Source organism: Crocodylus porosus, unplaced genomic scaffold (assembly GCF_001723895.1).
Source record: "Crocodylus porosus isolate Cpor-Errol unplaced genomic scaffold, CroPor_comp1, whole genome shotgun sequence".
Lineage (NCBI taxonomy): Eukaryota > Metazoa > Chordata > Crocodylia > Crocodylidae > Crocodylus > Crocodylus porosus.
In genome coordinates this window covers 3,728,091-3,746,119 of record NW_017728906.1, presented here as the reverse complement: position 1 = coordinate 3,746,119, position 18,029 = coordinate 3,728,091, and the positions used below count along the sequence as shown (strand labels likewise).

Below are 18,029 nucleotides of genomic sequence, written 5' to 3'. Positions count from 1 at the left end.
ATGTCAATGTTATAATTAACTACAGAATCTAGACATTGTAGCACATCCAGACCTGGAGTTCACAAACATTTCATTTAATATTGCTCTTATCCTTCTAGAAGTTATGTAGAAGTACAAGCAACTTTCTGAACCTTCCCCCTACCAAACCCACTCCCCTCACAAGATACTATTTCAAGATTCTGTGCATCAAATGCACAGAAGGATTTAAGTCAGCTGAAGAGCAATGAATAAAATGGGTAACAGTGGCCGATTCAGCAGCATAGAAAATTCCACATACGCAACATGGGCAGCAAAAGAAAAACCACCATCTCAACCTCCCATCTCCCAAAAGCATGCTTAAATTTCAACACATGGGCAAGTTCCTCAATACTGCAGCCACATATGAGACATGGTCTAAACACATTAAGGGGGAAAATATTTAAAAAATAAAGCCTGTAGTAGTGCTTCAATATCCTGTATCTTAACATGATTGATTCTTCATAGGTCTTTGAAGCCTACCTGAAGAATTTTGTAGAAACTGACTTCCATGCTGGGCACCGACTGCTTAAGTCTGCTCATAAGATCAAGTGTTTTCAAAACAATATCAGCAGCAAGTTTGCTTTGAATATAAAAACACAATTGAGGTGGAAAATGAAGTGTGAGGTATACAGTGATTGAGTTTACACTTTAAGCTACAAGCATTTTCTCTTTGGTTGACTTAAAGTGTGTCATTATAGTATAACCATGGAGACTGAATTCCTCTACCTAGTTATATGATAAATAAAAGTGATGGTAGTAAAACATGTTACTGAATCTCTATTATAGATGAAAACAACTCCACTAGGAAGAGTTCAGTCTCCACACTTTCCTTCCTCTGCTGAGATCAATAAGATGAATACCAATAAGCAGCAATGATCAATCATTTATCAGTCTGAAGTTGCCTTGTGACTAAACTTCATTTCATAACGATGTGCTGTGAATAGGTTATTGGTGACCTGGAGTTGAGACCAGCACTATATTCCAGCAGGCAACATTGAAGTGAAAGTTTTGTACTCCCTACTTTTTTCTGTCTCTAAAACTTCAGATTTATAAAGCCAAGGAAAAATAAAGAATGGATGCCTTGGAACATTATTGGGTACCTAAGCTGCAAACTAAGAATTACAGTAATCAAAATTCCTATTACATTAAGTCCTCCTTTCCACAGAATCAGAATTCATATTTATGCTGCAAATAAATGCAAAATATCTAACAATTTTAGAGCTCATAATTACCCAATAGGTAACACTACCATTCTGTAACACATCCATAGTTGTGAAAATAGTAGCAACTTAATTTAAAAAATACTGTTGAATTAATTTTATCTAATTAGCCCTTTAAATAAAAAAAGATTCCACCCCTGCAATACAAGAGGAATCTTAATGAGATTTAAGATTAATCTGATTTTAGTGTGCTCACCACATCTCAGAGTCCACTACCTTTGTCCCAAAGCCAATATCAGTTCCACTATATGCAAACTGGTGTTCTATTAAAGATGTGCATCTGTTGGCAGTCAATATCTTTGAGGCATGCACTTTCAACGCATCATCTCCACAGAGGGGTAAATTCAGTTAAGAAAAAACAAATAAAATTCACTTATTAGTGCTTGTTTATTGGAAACACGACAGCAGGACATTCCATCCATGAAGGAGGAAGCCTTGCGAATGAGAGTAAATCTGCCACAATAAGCCACAAAAGTGAAAATCGCATCTCAGTCAAAATGAGAAAGGTCCTCTGAAGGGAGTAAAATTGTTCACCTTCAGACAAGTCTCCTTGCATCTTAAAAGTGTGATTTCATAGTGCACCGAGCTGTGACTACACCACCACCTTGCTAGGCCAATTCTTGGATGGCACCTCCAAAAAACTATATATTAAAAAGGTATTTGAGTTAGTTCTGAAGTAAAAACACAAAAAAAGAATGCTACCTACCAGAAAACTGAAGGCATTGTAATGCTTCAGATTAGGGACCATCCTAATCATCTACACAAACATGTTAATGCACACTACATGAATTAAAGAGCTTTATGGTATTCATTACGATTCTGAAAACCCTGCACAGACAGAAAATTCATCCCAACACTGATGTGAGGAAAGCACTTTGTTAAAGCAGATCACTGATACCTAAGCTGAGAAGACTTTTATGCAGTTTCACCAGAATATGGAGTTTTGTTTTTGCCACAGAACATTCACATGGCAGTCATGTCTTAGCTACAATATAATCCTTAGATTTCTGGAACCATTAAAAAAAAACAAAAGAAAAAGGGTCCATAGGCTTCTTGTAAACCCTGATGCCCATAAATGGCTACTTTGCCAAATTTATTCTGCCTACTTAAATTTCCCCTACTGGCCCAACAGAGAGGAAATAAAAAATAGCATTTCCAAACATTTTGTTGTGCTATTATGGATTGTTATATGCCATGTTTTACACCAGAGACTGCTACATTTAACGTAAGCTACATATCTTATTTAATAATAACTATTAAAGTACTTGGCATCTTTTAGGATGAAGGCCCCTGAGAAAAGCCAGACTTCATTCTGAAATTTACTGTTCCTTAAGGCCTGTTACTATCTTTAGTTAAAATAAAAGCTTTTCAAAAAATGTATTTGATAGCAACCAATAACATCTTATGACAAGAGCTAAGATAGACAAGCAACAAATAGCAATAGCATATATAAAGGATATTTAGCAGGACATCAATAGCTTTGACCATTCTTTCACATTTCTTCTTCACTAGCATCTCATCCACAACCTGTTCTGGAATCTGAAGATGATCAAGGAGAACAGGCAGCACAAGTTCTAAGAAGGGTTCTGTTGATGTGCTGTTGCCACTATCAATAACATCCTGTAGCAGTATACACAAATATTCAACATTACAACAAAATTCAGGTCACGGATCAATGTATAACCTATGTTTCCCCATCTCAATCCTTGCGACATTCGTGCATCCCTGATCCAACTGTCTCTGTTCATGCTTAGGTTTACTCTTTAAAAGCAGTTTGGGTGAAAAGGTTGGTGAGAACCACTACAAAACCTTTAGCACTTTTGCAAGTCCTACAGAAGGAACACTTTCTTTCTTGACAGTCCTACATTTTAATTTTTCAGAAGTTACAATACCTTCTACTTAAAATTACACGCTGAACATAGATTGGTTATAAATCCTAGACTGATAGCTTTTCATTTAAAGGCACGTTATTTTATAAAACATCTAAGGTTAAGTACAGATATTCAAAAAGCCCAAGGCAGAAACAATCCAAGTTTCATATTTTACTCTAAGCACCCCAGGTTACGTCAGAAGCAAACATTCGCCCTTTGACTGGGGAAAGGGGGATGCATGCAGGCTGCCTGCACTGGCTGAGGCTGCAGGTTGGGGGTGCTCCTGCATGCCTGCCAGAGAGCTCCCTTGGCTGGGCTATCTCCGATTGCCTACTGGACATGGTCAAGTAACAAGCACCCCTCCTCAACCCCCAATGGCAGCATCAGCCACAGGCATGACAACCTTGCTTGGTCATTGCTGCATGGTCCTGTGCGAGCTTGCACACTTCCAGCTAGCAGAACTGGAGCTGGGAAGCCCTCCTGCAGCAGCAAGTGCCTGCAACCCTGTGCTACATGGTGGGGAAAGGGTGCTCTACAAGAGGTCTATGCCCCACGGTGTTCTGGGGAATGGCAGGCGATGGCAGCAGGTGCCTGGTGCAACCGCAAGAATCATGAGTCCTGCAATCATGCAGGGCGCCTGCTGTTCCCCAGAGCTCCAAGGGGCTTGATTCTTCCTTCTGCAGAGCATCCCCACAACCATGCCTAGGAACATTGTATAAAGATAGAAAAATACTGAGTTACAAGTGCCACAACGTGCCTGTGGCTGACAGCTCAGAGCAGCTGAGCACAAGATGAGTTCCAGTGGGTTTGGGGGCAGCAGGGGCCTGCAAAGCATCTGGGATGCCAGCCGACTGCAACCTAAATTTGAGCTGGAAAAGGATCTGGTACAGAAGGTCAATAGACTGGTCTAACTTTAAATCACTTAAGTCTGATACTACATCCATCTAGGTCTACCTTAGACCAGGGTCTGCCATTTTTAAACCAGTCTGTGTGTGCTGAACTTCTGTTTGGTTATAGGTGCAGACCATTTTCCCCATCACACACCAGTATAAATGTAACGTCTGTACCTGGCCTTAGTCTACAAACAGCTTAGAACTTACACTTTAGGTTTTATTTACACAGATTGCTTTGAGTAAAATGAGGAAAACAGATACACAACCTAGAATCTGGAAAACCCAGGTGCATCTGTTTGCAAGTTCAATAGCTTACTAGTAGGATATTAGATGACATCTAGGAAGCTATGTAAAATCAGTAAGTGGTCTTGATACCTCAAATATCTCCTTGAACAATTCCAAAACTAGAAGAGAACAGTTATCAGATGCTTCCAATGGCTGGTTTGACCAGTACACTAAATCAACAGAAGGCCTGGAAGATTTAGAGCGGGTGGCAAGTTTGGTCCTTGCAGAGACTGGAAAAGCAGCTGACTCCAGTATTGTCAGCTGCAGAATATGACGCAGTTCTGTCACAGAACAAAAGGCAAGCAGTAATTCCAAGACCTGTGCCAAATAAATGAGGACAGTTTATTTTATGTAGTCAAATACTTCACAGGAATTGTGCAAAATAACACCTCCAGCCTCAACACATCTTACTGAAATCTGTTACTTAACTTTCTCAGTTTTACTGGACTCAAAGAAATTAAGGTCACCAGGTATTTCTTCTTCTGCAGGTTAACAACAAACTTAATTTTGTAGACGTTCTTTTTCTCAGGCTGGTGTTGGGGTCAGCAACCTATGGCCCACAGAGCCACTGCATCCTGACACTTAAGGTTTAACTCCACAGGCTTTGGGCTTCACCTGTGCTGCACTGCAGTACACCAGAACTGGGTAATGGGGAGAAGCAGCAGCAGCAGCCAGCTCCGAGCATGAGCCCGCCTTCAATCCAAGTGAGTTATTCAGGCCTGTCACCAGAAAATGTTGCTCATCGCTAGTCTATTGCAAACCAAGTTAAAAGTTTAAAAAGGGTTAAACAACATTTTCTCCATGCACATTGGATGTTATGCAATAAGATGACTGCCCAGCAATCTATTGGCATTATAAATGATAATGTATGCAAGTAGTGAAATTCTCCAGAACAAACAGTGCTCCAGAATATTCAGAATTGTTCTTTTGCATATCCAGAAGCAAATGATCAATTTCTGGAAAACTCCTACTAAGGATCTCTATCCAGAATATACTAGTGAGCAAGATCTTCAACACATATTAATGTTACCAATATTACCATTTATCACCTACCACACTGATGAATTAAATCTACGGTTTAGAGCCTGAACACTTGGAAAAAAATTAAGCAAATGTTTGCTCTATACATACTACTCAATCCATAACATTTAGTACAATGCTGATTTAGCCTGTTCACATAAAGGTTATTTCACCTCAAAAATGGCCAAAGCAGAGGTGAAAGTACCCCAAGTTGGTTTGAGCACTTCTGGACCATGTTGACTGTGATACTGGACACCCAAAAATTAAGTCACCAAACCTAATATTTGCCAAAATCCATAGTGAATATGGAACCAAAAGTCAGGAATTCCTAGCTTTAGAACTATCATTCTATAAAATAAATAGCGACATTTTTCTTGGTATAAAATACCTTACATGCTGAATCAGGATCCCTTCCATGAAGAAGATCTAGTACTTGACTGAGACATGAGGTGAAATGTTCATACCTGTGTCATAAACAAGAATTATTAAATTCAAAATACAGTAAACTCTCTGGTAAGCGGCACCTTACAAGCCGGCACTCTCTGTTAACTGGCATGCCAACTTGCAAGAAAAAGCGAAACAGGAAGTGCCCACTTCCTGGCCTGGGGCAAAGCATCCTGCGCTGCCAAGCCCCCATGGCCCAGGGGCATAACAGGCTGTGCAGGGCCTGCGGGAGGGGTGGAGGGACACCCCAGACACAGTGGAAAAAGCGGCAGCTGGGGCCACTCAATTAACCAGCATATTTTGTTACTTGGCATCCCCCATTCCCGGGCGGAATGAGCTTTTACTGTACATTCAATGCAAATACTCATAGACAAATAAAGTAGATACATCCCATCCCAGATCACTTAAAATAAAGGGAAAAAAGAAAGAGACGACAAAGTTATGGTAATATCAAATTGTTCAGATATGGACTCTAGGTTTTCAAGTTCTATTTTATGAGAAATAACAAAGTTGATAATTACAGATAAAGAACTTGAAATGCTGTTGCCATTGGTGGGGGACAGGGCAGGGGAAACTTCACAGGAAATTCAAATAACAAAGGGAAGGATTCAAAGGGTTAAAGCTGCTAAAATACTAAATTAAAAACTGCACAAAAAACTTTTAAAATATCAATTATGAATCATGTGCACAAAAATACTGAAAGTATAAAACTGATGTTTTGTAGAGAGGGCCCAATTACAGACTGCCCTTACATGCAAGCTGTGTGTCACTTATGGTTAAAAACTAAGGCTGTCAAGCAACTAAAAAGTTTGATTGCAATTAGTTGTGATATTAAAAATATTAGTTGCAATTAATTGTAATTATAGCGTGAAAAAAACTCAATTATGCAGGTAATTTGTACAGTTGGGGGGTTGGTGTGGGGTGTGTCTGTAGGGGGGAGATTCTGTGAAGGTGTGGATGGATTTGAAACCCAAGAAGGGGGAGTCCCCACATGCCCTGGCAGGATGTGGGATACTGTGGGTCAGGAGTGATGGGCAGCAGCAGGACTTGGGGAACTGCGGCCTAGGAGTGAAGGGCAGACACGGCGCCCAGAAGGTAAGTCTGTGGAGAAGGAGGGAAGGGGGAGAGGGAAGGGGCATAGGGCAGAACAGATTGAAGCCCCATAGTGAGGGAGAGAGTGGGGCAGGGTTGGGGAGAATAGGGCCCTGGGGCCAGGGTGGGTTGCGAGAACAAGCCATGGGAGGCTCATTAAGAGGCACGGCTCCCCATTGCTGTGCACACCCCTGGGGAAGGCATGGGGGGCACGTGCCCCCGATTTGTATGAGGCAGAGGCAGGCTGCCCGCTGCAGGCTGAGACTCTGTGCCCTGCTGCCTTTGTCCCAGGAGCCGCGGTACTCCATGATGCAACTCCAGCAGCCTGGCAGGCAGGGGATATGCAGTGTGGCTGGCACATGGCTCCTGGGGCAAAGGAAGCAGGACACAGTGCCTCAGCCTGTAGTGGGCAGCTTGCCTCTGCCCCATGCACAAGTTAAGGCACATGTGCCAGCCAGGCTCCCCCCAGGAGTGCACACAGCAGCAGGGAGTCGCATCCCCCCACACCTCTGGATAAGACTCCTGTGGCTGTCCCATGACCTGCGCCTTGGCCCCGGAGCCCCATTCACCCCAACCCTGCCCCTCTCCCTCCCTCACTGTGGGGGCTTCAGTCTGCACCCCACCATGCTCCTTCCCTCTTAGCTACCCCTCCTCCACAGACTTACCAGCATAGTGCTGCTCTACATGCAGGCTGTGGCTACTTGTGTGTGTATGCACATGCCCCTGCCCTCCTGCTGCAGCCAATCGGAGCCCACACGCGAGCTGCCCTGCGGTCATCTGTACTAGCTAATGTTGTCAAGCAGCCAAATACTGAACTTCACATCTATCGGTATTTCTGGAAGTTACAATACTATATCACTATTTACTTCATAACCTGATCATTGAAGGAAGGACAAAGACAGGATAAAGTGTTCCACTGCAAGTAATACCAAAAGCTTAACTGATAGCATGAAAAGGTTGGAAACAATTCAGTCTACTTCTGCGATTGACTGTGTAAAGCACAGAATATACTGCTTCCCGGGCACAAGAATAAGATGGCATGAAAAACCTAAACTACTCAAGAAGGTAACAAAACAATGAGTAGAACAGGGGTGGACAATTATTTGGGCTGGAAGGCTATCTAGGGAGTTTTGGTGAGCTATTGAAGGCTAGGGGGGGAGGGGCATGGAGGAGAGGGGCAACTGATTCTTGCCTGGGCCTGTCCAGCCACCAGGGGTGTCAGATACTGCTGGCAGGTAGGGTCTCTATGGAGACTAGCACAGGATTTTTGCAGACAGGGCGTGCTTCGCCAGGCAAATGGGATGGTGCTACAGACAGGTGGGATGAGGGCCAAAATCATGTAGTGGTGACAAGGCAGAGCCATGATCCACTGCCCAGAGGAAAATCTTTAAAATAAATAAAACACTTGGAAACAAGCATTAGTACTGTAAAAGGAAAAGCCACATCATCTGTTAAATTCACCAAATTTACAAGGTGAAATCATACCTAGTAAGATAATCTGCAATTTTGGGATTTTTCAGGAGATCCACGAGTAGATCAACAGAGTATTTTCTTGTCAGAGTCCCATCCCCATTTACAAGAATGTTGAATATTAACTGAAAAGTCTGATGAATGTTTCGAGCATGAAACAGCTTAAAAAGAAAAACATTTATAATATAAAACACAATGAAATAAATGATTACCCACTTACCAAAACAAGGAGCAACTAGATTAACTCAACTGCTGTAATTGATTGTCTCTTGTTCTTAAAATGTTATAACGATGCTAATATTCCAAAAAAAAATATTTACTCACCTTTTCCCCTACTTCCTCATTTAATGTAAGGCTCGATAAAATCGAAAGTGCAAACACGACCATAGTCAAACTACTATGGGCCAAGAAACTTATCAAGGTACGGTAAAAACCTTTCACATTGTTCTAGAACAAAGGCAAAACAGATTAGCACAGAGTAAAAATGCTTAAACTCATCAAATGAGAAATCAGTGTGTTCAGTAACAATAAGCTAAAATCTTTATAAGTAAAAAATGTACTCAAACCCCAAAACTCCAGCCTAAGGGGACCTCACCAATTTATATCTGTGCATGTATTGTGGTGAACAGTAACATCAAGGACAAAGAGTTTAACTGAAACTTGACTGGGAAGGAAATCAGCAAAAGAATTCAATTTTATCCCCAATTCCAAGATGAAAGAATTACTGTTTTATGATAAAACTTTGTAGATAAAAGGCTGTAGACTACAAAATCAGCATCTACTTCCTGTCTACTCAAGTAACATTCTTTTCATAGAGAGAGCAGACTTGCAATGAAAATCTGCTTTCAGCATTTTTTAAGAATTAGCTTTCTACACATCAAAAGTAGCTAGGTAAATTACTACTTGTATAGCATCAGGGAAATGCCGGAATGGGTGCAGCTACATGTGCTATTAAGGCAACATGATAAATTCCAGCACAGTTCATGCTGGAGTTAGCTGCTCCCAGGCACAGCATTGACACGTGTGCCAGGAATTTCAGCAGACTGAACTGGGGCAAAGCATCCTAACTGGCAGGGGACTCAGGGGTTCAGCTCCAAGCTCTAAGCAGTGACATCACACAGCAGAGAGGCTGGCTGGGGCACAAGGGTGCTAAACTGCAGGGCTGGGCAGCAGGCAGCTCCCACACTTCAACCAGCCCATCACCATCTACACATCTGTTTCAGCACATGCAATTACTCTGCTGTAGGATAGTACTGTCCCTGATAGTACTATCCTATGGCAGAGTTAATTTACTGCATGGTAATACCAGTACATTTGTAAACAATAATGCTTTACTGCAGAGATAATCAGTCAACTCCGCAGTAAAGTGCACATGTGGATGCACCCAGTTTAATGGATTCAAGCTGAAAGAGATGCATTCAGCCACAAGTCCTGTTGCACTGAATTTGAGACGACTGGAGTAGTAAAGCACAGTCCACTATTATACAACCATGCTAATTTGTTTAATAATAAAGAATGTTTTAACAAGACAAGTGATATCCAAATACAATGTTAAAATCAGCAAATAAGTTTCTGTTGTGAGCTAGGAAAGGCCATACCCTCAAATACACATTTTGTCAAAATCCATCCAAATAATTTTGCCTACATCCAAGTAGAGCAGTGATTGGTAACCTTTCCAGGCTGTGGTCCAGAATAACCCAGCTCAGATCAGAGGCTGGTGAGTGCTAGTATCTGATCCACAACAGAAGGCAAGATGCTTAAGTTAAAACTTTTAAGTCTTCAAATAATCAGTGAATTATATTTCCCCCTCCTCTCCTCTTTCCCCAGAAAAACATTAGTTGGTGGGCCTTACCAAAGATTTTATATGAGCCTGAATAGATAGGTTGTGTCGACAGAGATTTGCCATGAGTCCTAAACATGGTATTGTTAGCTCGTCTTCAGCTGATTGACTGAAAAAATTCCACAAAATGCAAATATTCAACATTTAAAGCCATTCAACATTGTCCACTGAGAAACTGTTCTCCATCTAATAACTTTTCTTTGGAATTCCAGTACTGAGTTCTACAAGCATTCAGATCTGCAACAGCTATTCAGTCAGTCATCTGAAAATAAAAAGTTATATGGCAGTCCAGCAATACAGAACCTCTAACACATTGAGGGTGCAAGGCCAGAGACATCTACATAAGCACAGGGAACTGCTTGTGCAAGTATCTGAAGGATTGATGCCCACTTTTCTAAAGCAAATTCTAATGCCAAGAGGAATAGCAGCACATTGCCATTATATTTTCATTTCTTGTTTATTCTTTGTTCATTTTTATGGGAAGAAATAGAATGACAAACAGCTGTTGAAACTGCCAAGTAAGCGATCGTTGCCTATTTGTAACTTAGTGCTTTGAAAGAGACATCTGGTAACTCAGAAGCATTTACTCCACTATTTTTTATCTTTCGTACTGAAGAAAGTTTAAAAATTGTATTCCCTTAAAAATCCTGTGAAGCAAAAAAATTGAACATAAACTCACACATGTTGCAGTAGGAATGAAATTAATTCATCATTATTAGCACTGGCATGGAAGACTCTGACATTATAGGTTAATTTCTGCAGAAGCTGAATACTCTGTGGAAATAAACACAATTGTTATATACATATTTCATTCCTACAACATCCAACAAAAAAGTAGATATTACTATATGGAGATACATCCCTATCCATCAATGAGCAATAAGAACACTTTCATTTATGATTTACGTTCATATTTTGATTACAAAACTAGTATTATAGAAATAATTTAACAATAATACTGTATTTACTCAAATACAAGCTCCCCCCCATTATAAATATTATAATTTTTCAGGTATAGAACCTAATTATTGGAGGTTTGCCCTGAACTTGTACTCCTTCCACTCCTACAGCAAGAGAAATATATCTGGGGGGAATCAGGGGAACCCTTATCCTCTGCCCCCAAATTCTTCCCCCCTGCCCCTCCCTTCCTCAGCTTCCCCTTACTGTCAGACCCTGCTCACCCTGGGCACATGGACATGAAGAACAAATTTGACAATACTGACTTTAAAACAAAGATGCCTCTTACTATAGGTACCCATAGATATAGTTCATCTAGATATAGTTCATACATTTTACCTTTTTTAAAACTGCTGAAAGTTTTAGCACAGGTGCTCCATAAATACATTTTTAAGCAGCATTTTTGTTCCTACTTATTTTTAAAACAAACTATGCACTATGTTAGTCCAAAGCTAAAAGGCTCATGATTTGCCATATAGTTCATTGGGCTGGGCCCCAACAGAATCAGCAGCGTTAAGCCATAGCGACCCCACAGCTCAGCATTGCTCAGTATGTGTACTTCAGATATCTTTCACAGAGGATCCATGTGCTAATTAGGCCGCACTCATGGCTGGAACTGGGTCTTGTCATAAGTCCCGGGATCCTCCAAAACTTCTTATGCAGATGAGGCAACTTGGTTTGGATCCCCCACCTCCAAGGAAAGTACGACCACACCAATCATAGGCAACAGGCTAAGAAAGGGGGTGACGGAGGGATTCTGGGTAAACTATTCAGGGGCCCACTTAGTGATGTTTGGCACACATTTAAGGCTGGTGAAGAAATAGGAATTTTGGAAATGGGAAAGAAAGGCACAGCTCAGCTGTGGGAATGAAGAGGAAGTCAAAACATATTTGTTATAGTGCCTCGCCATGACTTGACAGTCAGCATAATAAGGCACTACTATATGTCTGATTCAGATGAGCTACACTAACATATCTTTCTGGTAGGTACATTTGGCTTGTAACACAAAAAATTTCTTTAAAAAATTGTCCAACATGGCAGGGGAAATACCATGACCGCTAAGGTTGTTTTCTAGTTGCCCCCGAGGATGGCCGCTTTTCTGGCATGGGGTAGTACTCGCAGAGGTAACATATAGTAAACCTCCCACTTGCTGCTGGAGTGGGAAGATCTTAGCTTTATGCCCACTTTATGGAAATGGGAGATTTTTCCCTAGCTTGTTCCTGGGGCCTTACGGCCAAGGGCAAGCGAAACTCAGCGGCATCTGAACCCCAAGCCTCCGGGCCTGGGACTGCACGTGGGATGCCTGCCAAAGGATCTGGAAACCATCTGAAACCCCGGGGGAGACAGGGGATGTTTGCTGGTAGTAGGGCCACTTATGTTTCTTGACTGACTCACAGATTTGGATTAGAACACAAAAAATTCTCTTAAAAATTATATATATAGTTGTCCAACATGGGCCATGCATGTTACAGTCATGCTCAGCGTTGGCTGCATTTAATCAAATTCATAGTTGGTTTTCATTACTGAGTACATGCTGCTTTCAGCAGCAAATTTAAAGAAACCATCATTTTGATTTCAAAATTCTTGGGAGACATCCAAAATACAACTGTCAACCATACAATTATTTACTTGAAGTTAAATAAGCAACTGATTTAGAATAGGTGCACATTTTTCATTTAACCTGTTTTTCAAAAAAGAGATGGTTTTATGTAAATGTACACAAAAATGCTATTTAGAACCAAACTACCTTGCACGAAGAGGACAATTTTCTAGCTGTGTTTCAAAGGCCTCTCATCCCTAGGCTCTTTATATCTAGCAAAGAGATTTTGGTTATTTTGGAAGGCTTTTACAGAGGCAAGGATTTTACCCAGAGTATTGACCAGGCCAACTGACATAAGAACTCCCGAGCTGGGGCAATGCAAACATTTATGTTAGCTGCTGCCATCATCCCCTTATGACAGTTGTCTGATAGGTAAAGCAAAATACTATTTTTAGAAAAAGTTCACTGCCCAATTCAAGGAGAATACTAACAATTACTTTTCCTACCTGTAATAAAACTGGATTGTTTGGATTGGTAGAGCTTCTATGAACCACTCCTGCTAGTACACTAGTCAGATTATAAGTATTCTGAAGAGCCTCCTTGGCCTCACTATCTGAAACTAGAAGGTAAAAGACATTCTGTTAAAGAAATGCTAATTTAATTGAAATTGCACAGGATTAGCTAGTGGTCTGAACACTAAACTAAGGCCCCTGGCAGATGTACATCTAAGACGTGACTTACTCTTTATAGTGCATTTACCATAATAACCAAGTTGCACATTTAGACAATGAATGACGCATCAAGAAACCAACCACAAAATTATTCCACAAAATGCATGCAAGATTTTTGTGACCGGTTTTCATTGAACCTTAAATTGAATCCATTGCAGGGTAGCTCTAATATACAGCCTGATCCCAGCCATCTGACAGGGTTTCATTGACAGCCCCCCCACTGGCAAAAGGCTGACAGCTGTATTCCACCGATTTTCAGATTGCCAAGCTGAGGGGAGCTCAGCATCTGGGCCAGGGTGCGAGTCAGAGGGAGCCACAAGGGTCATCATGACCTGGAGTGGTGGTTTCCTTGTCCCCCAGTTCTGGAGGCAGCTGAGGACCAGTCAAGTCACAGTGAGTCATGAGGCTCCCTGCAAATTGACAGGTTGACTGCCTTGGCTTGCAGCTCCCAACGAGCTGCAGAGAAAGATAGGTAACATGCCCTAGCCACAAGAATCTTTAGAACAGTTGTAGCCTGGTTGCACACAACTTTCTACCATCCTTGGTGCATAGAGTTTGGGGAACCTTCTAGACCCTGGGGCTCTACGTGCTTGGGCCTTAAAAAAACCACGTGCCGATGAGCTAGCTGCACACAAGGTTTTCTGACATTCTAGTACGCAACTCTCAGGGACTGGCCCCAGACACAAGTCAGCTGACTGTGGGTCTCTGGCTCAGGACCACACTAGTCTCAAGTTAGGTTTTGTGCAGTCCTACAATTGAGGCTGACAATCAGCAAATGGTTAGTACTAGGCCTGCATAGGTCACACCAAGCTGCAGGCCTTGAACTTCTTAGACATTCCCTGCACCGGCATGTAGTAATAGAATGATTTGGATTTGATCCCAGATCCCGGAAGTGTTTGTCCTGCTACGTACATGTGGCTTGGCAGGGGGTGCAATTGTTGGGATTGGAGATCAGCTCTCAATGCACCATTACATGAAAATGTACCAGGGGCCTAAGAACCAGGATGTCCAAGTTCCAGCACAAGTTTTTCAAAACTTCTCTCCATTTCCACATCTTGCCCTCCATTCTTCTATGAAATGGTTAATATTAATCTTGGAATGTTGTGCAATTTAGGAAATCTGTCTCTACACAACTGATAAATTGTGCTTGATTACTTTGAATAAACATTTTAGATGATCTTTGTTCAGTTTTCATGATTCACACTGCTTTTTATAATTTGTGGCTGCCCATCTGCATGGTCAGAGGTGACTGGCAAACTGACATCTGACTAGATCTACCCGAACACTACAACAGATATACCGAAAAATAATTTGTTCTGCCCTGGTAGAAGTGTGGGCTAGTAAGTGACCAACAGATTACCCAGATGGAAGTCAATCATCCAGGGTGACCAATCCAGGGTGTCACTTGATAAAGATGGGGGAAGAAGTTAAGAAAAAAGAAATGAACTTTTACCACCTATTTTAGAAAACAGAAGAGTGGCTCTAAATTAGAGAAAAGGTCATGAACAGTACAGATATCCTAGACATACTAGAGGAACTCTGATAAAATAGTAAAGAATGCTCAAATGTGACAAGGCACCCAAGACAGGGAATGGCATCTAGGAATTTTACCTAGATCTGCATCTAAACAGTGCACTACATGCTTTATCTACCACACATCTATGAAGGCCACATGCTGAAGCTCAGAGAGGTATATACAAATAGGGGTGCACCAGTAAAGTCTTTTTTGGCTGATACCAATGGCTGATTATTAAAATCAGCCATACTGGAGGATACCAGTCAGATAACTGATTTGGTTACATGTGACATCGGAGACTGATTATTTGTCAGTACTTTAAAAATGGTAAATTTTTTTGAGCACAAAACGGTTTATTTATGTCAGTACTTTAAAGCGTCCTGACATAACTAAACCTTTTTTCATCACGTGTATCAACGTCCTAGCGCTTAAAAATGGTAGCAGGCGTGCTTAAATTAAAGCCTGTCAAAAGAGCTTCAGTTCAAGTGCTGCCACAACCATTTTTAAGTGCAGGGACGCCTTAAAGCAGGTCAAAGCCAAGTGGGATGAAGGTGGATGCAGGCTGCTCACTGTGGGCTCGGGGATCTCTGCCCTACTGCCTTTGCCCTGGGAGCCCTGTGTTGGCCACATGTTGCCCGCCTGCCCAGCAGCAGGAGGCACAACTCGCTTGTCCTCACTGCCAAGGAAAATGCAGCAAAGTGGAACGCCCCAAGCCCACAGTGAGCAGCAAGCATTTGCCCCATGCACAAGTCACAGGTGTCCAGTGGTGGGGAGTTTCCCCGACCCCATCTCCCTGGACAAACCACTTGTGGCTCTGTCCTGCTCCCCACCCTGAGTTTCATGTACTGTCTTGGCTGGGCAGTGCCCCAGCCCCAGCCCCAGCTTCACCATGGAGGCCTCAATCTGTCCCATGCCCCTTCCCCTCCATATTTACCTGCAGGGAGCTGCTCTTCACACTGCCTGGCTGTTTTCCTGGCTACATGCATGCATGTACCCCATGTCTCGCTCCCAGCAGCTCCAAGCAGGACCCCTTGCAGGCTAGAATGCTGCTTGCCTGCAAGGGGAAACCCACTGTTTCCAGAGGGAACCTGAGCATCCAGGGGCCCTGCCCCTGCGGGGGAAAGGGAACCCAGGCATCCAAGGGCCATGGCCAGAAGGCATAATCAATTATATTTATTGGAGAACATTATCAACTACAATAGCCAAAGAAATTCAAGAATCAATTGTGAACAAGACACCCTTTTCATCTGCCTCCCTGCTCTGAGTCTGCCCAGCCCTCTGTTTCAAACTCTGGCTGCTGGATCCACCTGGTCAACCTGGGTGACTGGGTTGTGAAAATTTTGTAGGGAGGGGGCAGCTCACTCTTCCTTTGTCCTGAGTTTTTCTTGCTGAACAACCTGTGACCCTGGTCTGTCTACCTGAAGATGCTGACTATTTTTAAAAGGATTGGTCTGCATCCAGTACTGCCTGTTTCTGGTTCGGACTTAGTGATGAGGTCACAAAAAGAGGTCACTCCATTTTGAAAGGGGAAGTCATCTTTGGGACCCTGAAAGTAGCAACAAGCCATCAGAGCTCCATCAGTCTCTGGATAAACGTGTGAGTAACTTCACTCCATCCTAAATTATTGGCTAAATTTCAGGTAACTAAGTGCATACCCAAAGGGCCAATAAGCCCATTCTGTTTTGCTCAAGTAGGCTTTCTTTCCATTTTCCATTACTTTGTATCCTTTCCTCACTCTCTCCCTCTTTGATCAATAAAGCTATTGGTTATAGCACACCTTGCTGTAAATGCTTATGAGAGTGAGACTGGGCTTTAAAGCCCCGCTTCTCTCAGCTGGCTAAGGTGGGTGTGGCTTTTTACTTTCCTCCCATACAGGGAGCTACTTGTGAATGCTTCAGGCTAAAAGAAGCATCCCAAAATACCACAGCAGGCTAAGCACCCCCAAAGTCAACAGGGTCCCCTGGGCTGCACAGAGCCCTAACAAAGCCCAGGACCCAGGTGGTGGCAGTGGTCACCCCAGGCTTGTGGGTGTGCTGCAGGAAAGGGATTGGCTGGATATAGGTACCCCAGAGGAGATGCTCAAAGTGAGGTTCATGAATTCATTTATGTTCAAACTGTCACCAACTACAGCAGTATGAAGCTTTATCACAAGCATTTAAAAAAATGCATTTGTTTCTCTTAAACAGGTAAGTAAGTTACCTAATTGCGAAAGCAAAGTAACCACAGAAAGGGTTAGAGAAGAGCTTATATTTGGGTCTTCAATAAGCTCTACTAGACAGGAAAGACATTCACTTGGCAGTATCTGGTTTGATACAAACAACCGGGTCAGCTTCAGTCCAAAGAGAACCTGAAAAGAGAATTTCAAAAGTAGGTTATTATTTATCTGCAATATAGTTTGTCTTCTTTAAATGCTAGATTCAAATTGGGGAAATGTACTGGAACTGAAAAATGCAGTATACTGCCAGCACACATAGCATCATTAAGTAGAAGAATTAATATAGAATCATAGAAGTAGGGTCGGAAGGGACCTTGTAGATCATCAAGTCCGACCCCCCACCTGGGCGGGAGAAAAAACTGGACTCAAATGAGTCCAGCCAGGTAGGCATCAAGCCTCTTCTTAAAGATCCCCAGGGTAGAAGCCAGTACCACTTCCCTAGGAAGTTGGTTCCAGCTCCTAGCTGCCCTAACTGTGAAGTAGTTCTTGCGGATGTCTAATCTAAACCTACTCTCCAATAATTTGTGTCCATTGTTCTTTGTCATGCCAGGGGATGCTAAGGGAAACGGTGTCTCCCCCAAACCCTTCTGGTCCCCCGCAGTGAGTTTATAGACAGTCACCATGTCCCCCCTCAGCCTTCTCTCATGAAGGCTGAACAGGTTTAGGTCCCGCAGTCTTTCAATGTAGGGTCTGCCCTGTTGTCCCCAGATCATGCGGGTGGCCCTCCACTGGACCCTTTCAATGTTATCCACATCCCTCCTGAAATGGGGCGCATAGAACTGGATGCAGTACTCCAGCTGTGGCCCGACCAGCGTAGCATAGAGAGGGAGGATCACCTCCCTGGCTCTACTTGAGATGCACCTGTGGATGCACGACAAGGTCCGGTTAGCCCTGCCAACCGTGACCTTGCATTGTCA

At 42.6% G+C, this 18,029-nt stretch overlaps 1 protein-coding gene across 2 annotated transcripts in view; it reads right to left on the bottom strand.

Annotated features, from left to right (window-relative positions):
- Positions 1–18,029, bottom strand: part of KIAA1524 (KIAA1524 ortholog) — a 32,014-nt gene that overhangs the window by 11,395 nt on the left and 2,590 nt on the right. The window contains exons 2-12 of one of the 2 annotated variants that reach the window (XM_019528608.1): positions 17,097–17,244; positions 13,157–13,269; positions 10,833–10,927; positions 10,166–10,262; positions 8,638–8,760; positions 8,329–8,474; positions 5,696–5,771; positions 4,378–4,605; positions 2,699–2,858; positions 1,435–1,576; positions 499–598 (exon numbers count right to left, since the gene is read on the bottom strand). In XM_019528608.1, coding sequence (XP_019384153.1) covers positions 499–598; positions 1,435–1,576; positions 2,699–2,858; positions 4,378–4,605; positions 5,696–5,771; positions 8,329–8,474; positions 8,638–8,760; positions 10,166–10,262; positions 10,833–10,927; positions 13,157–13,269; positions 17,097–17,244 — 1,428 coding nt within the window. Of the gene's footprint in view, positions 1–498; positions 599–1,434; positions 1,577–2,698; positions 2,859–4,377; positions 4,606–5,695; positions 5,772–8,328; positions 8,475–8,637; positions 8,761–10,165; positions 10,263–10,832; positions 10,928–13,156; positions 13,270–17,096; positions 17,245–18,029 lie in introns of those variants that run through there. The other variant, XM_019528609.1, reaches the window with a different exon arrangement.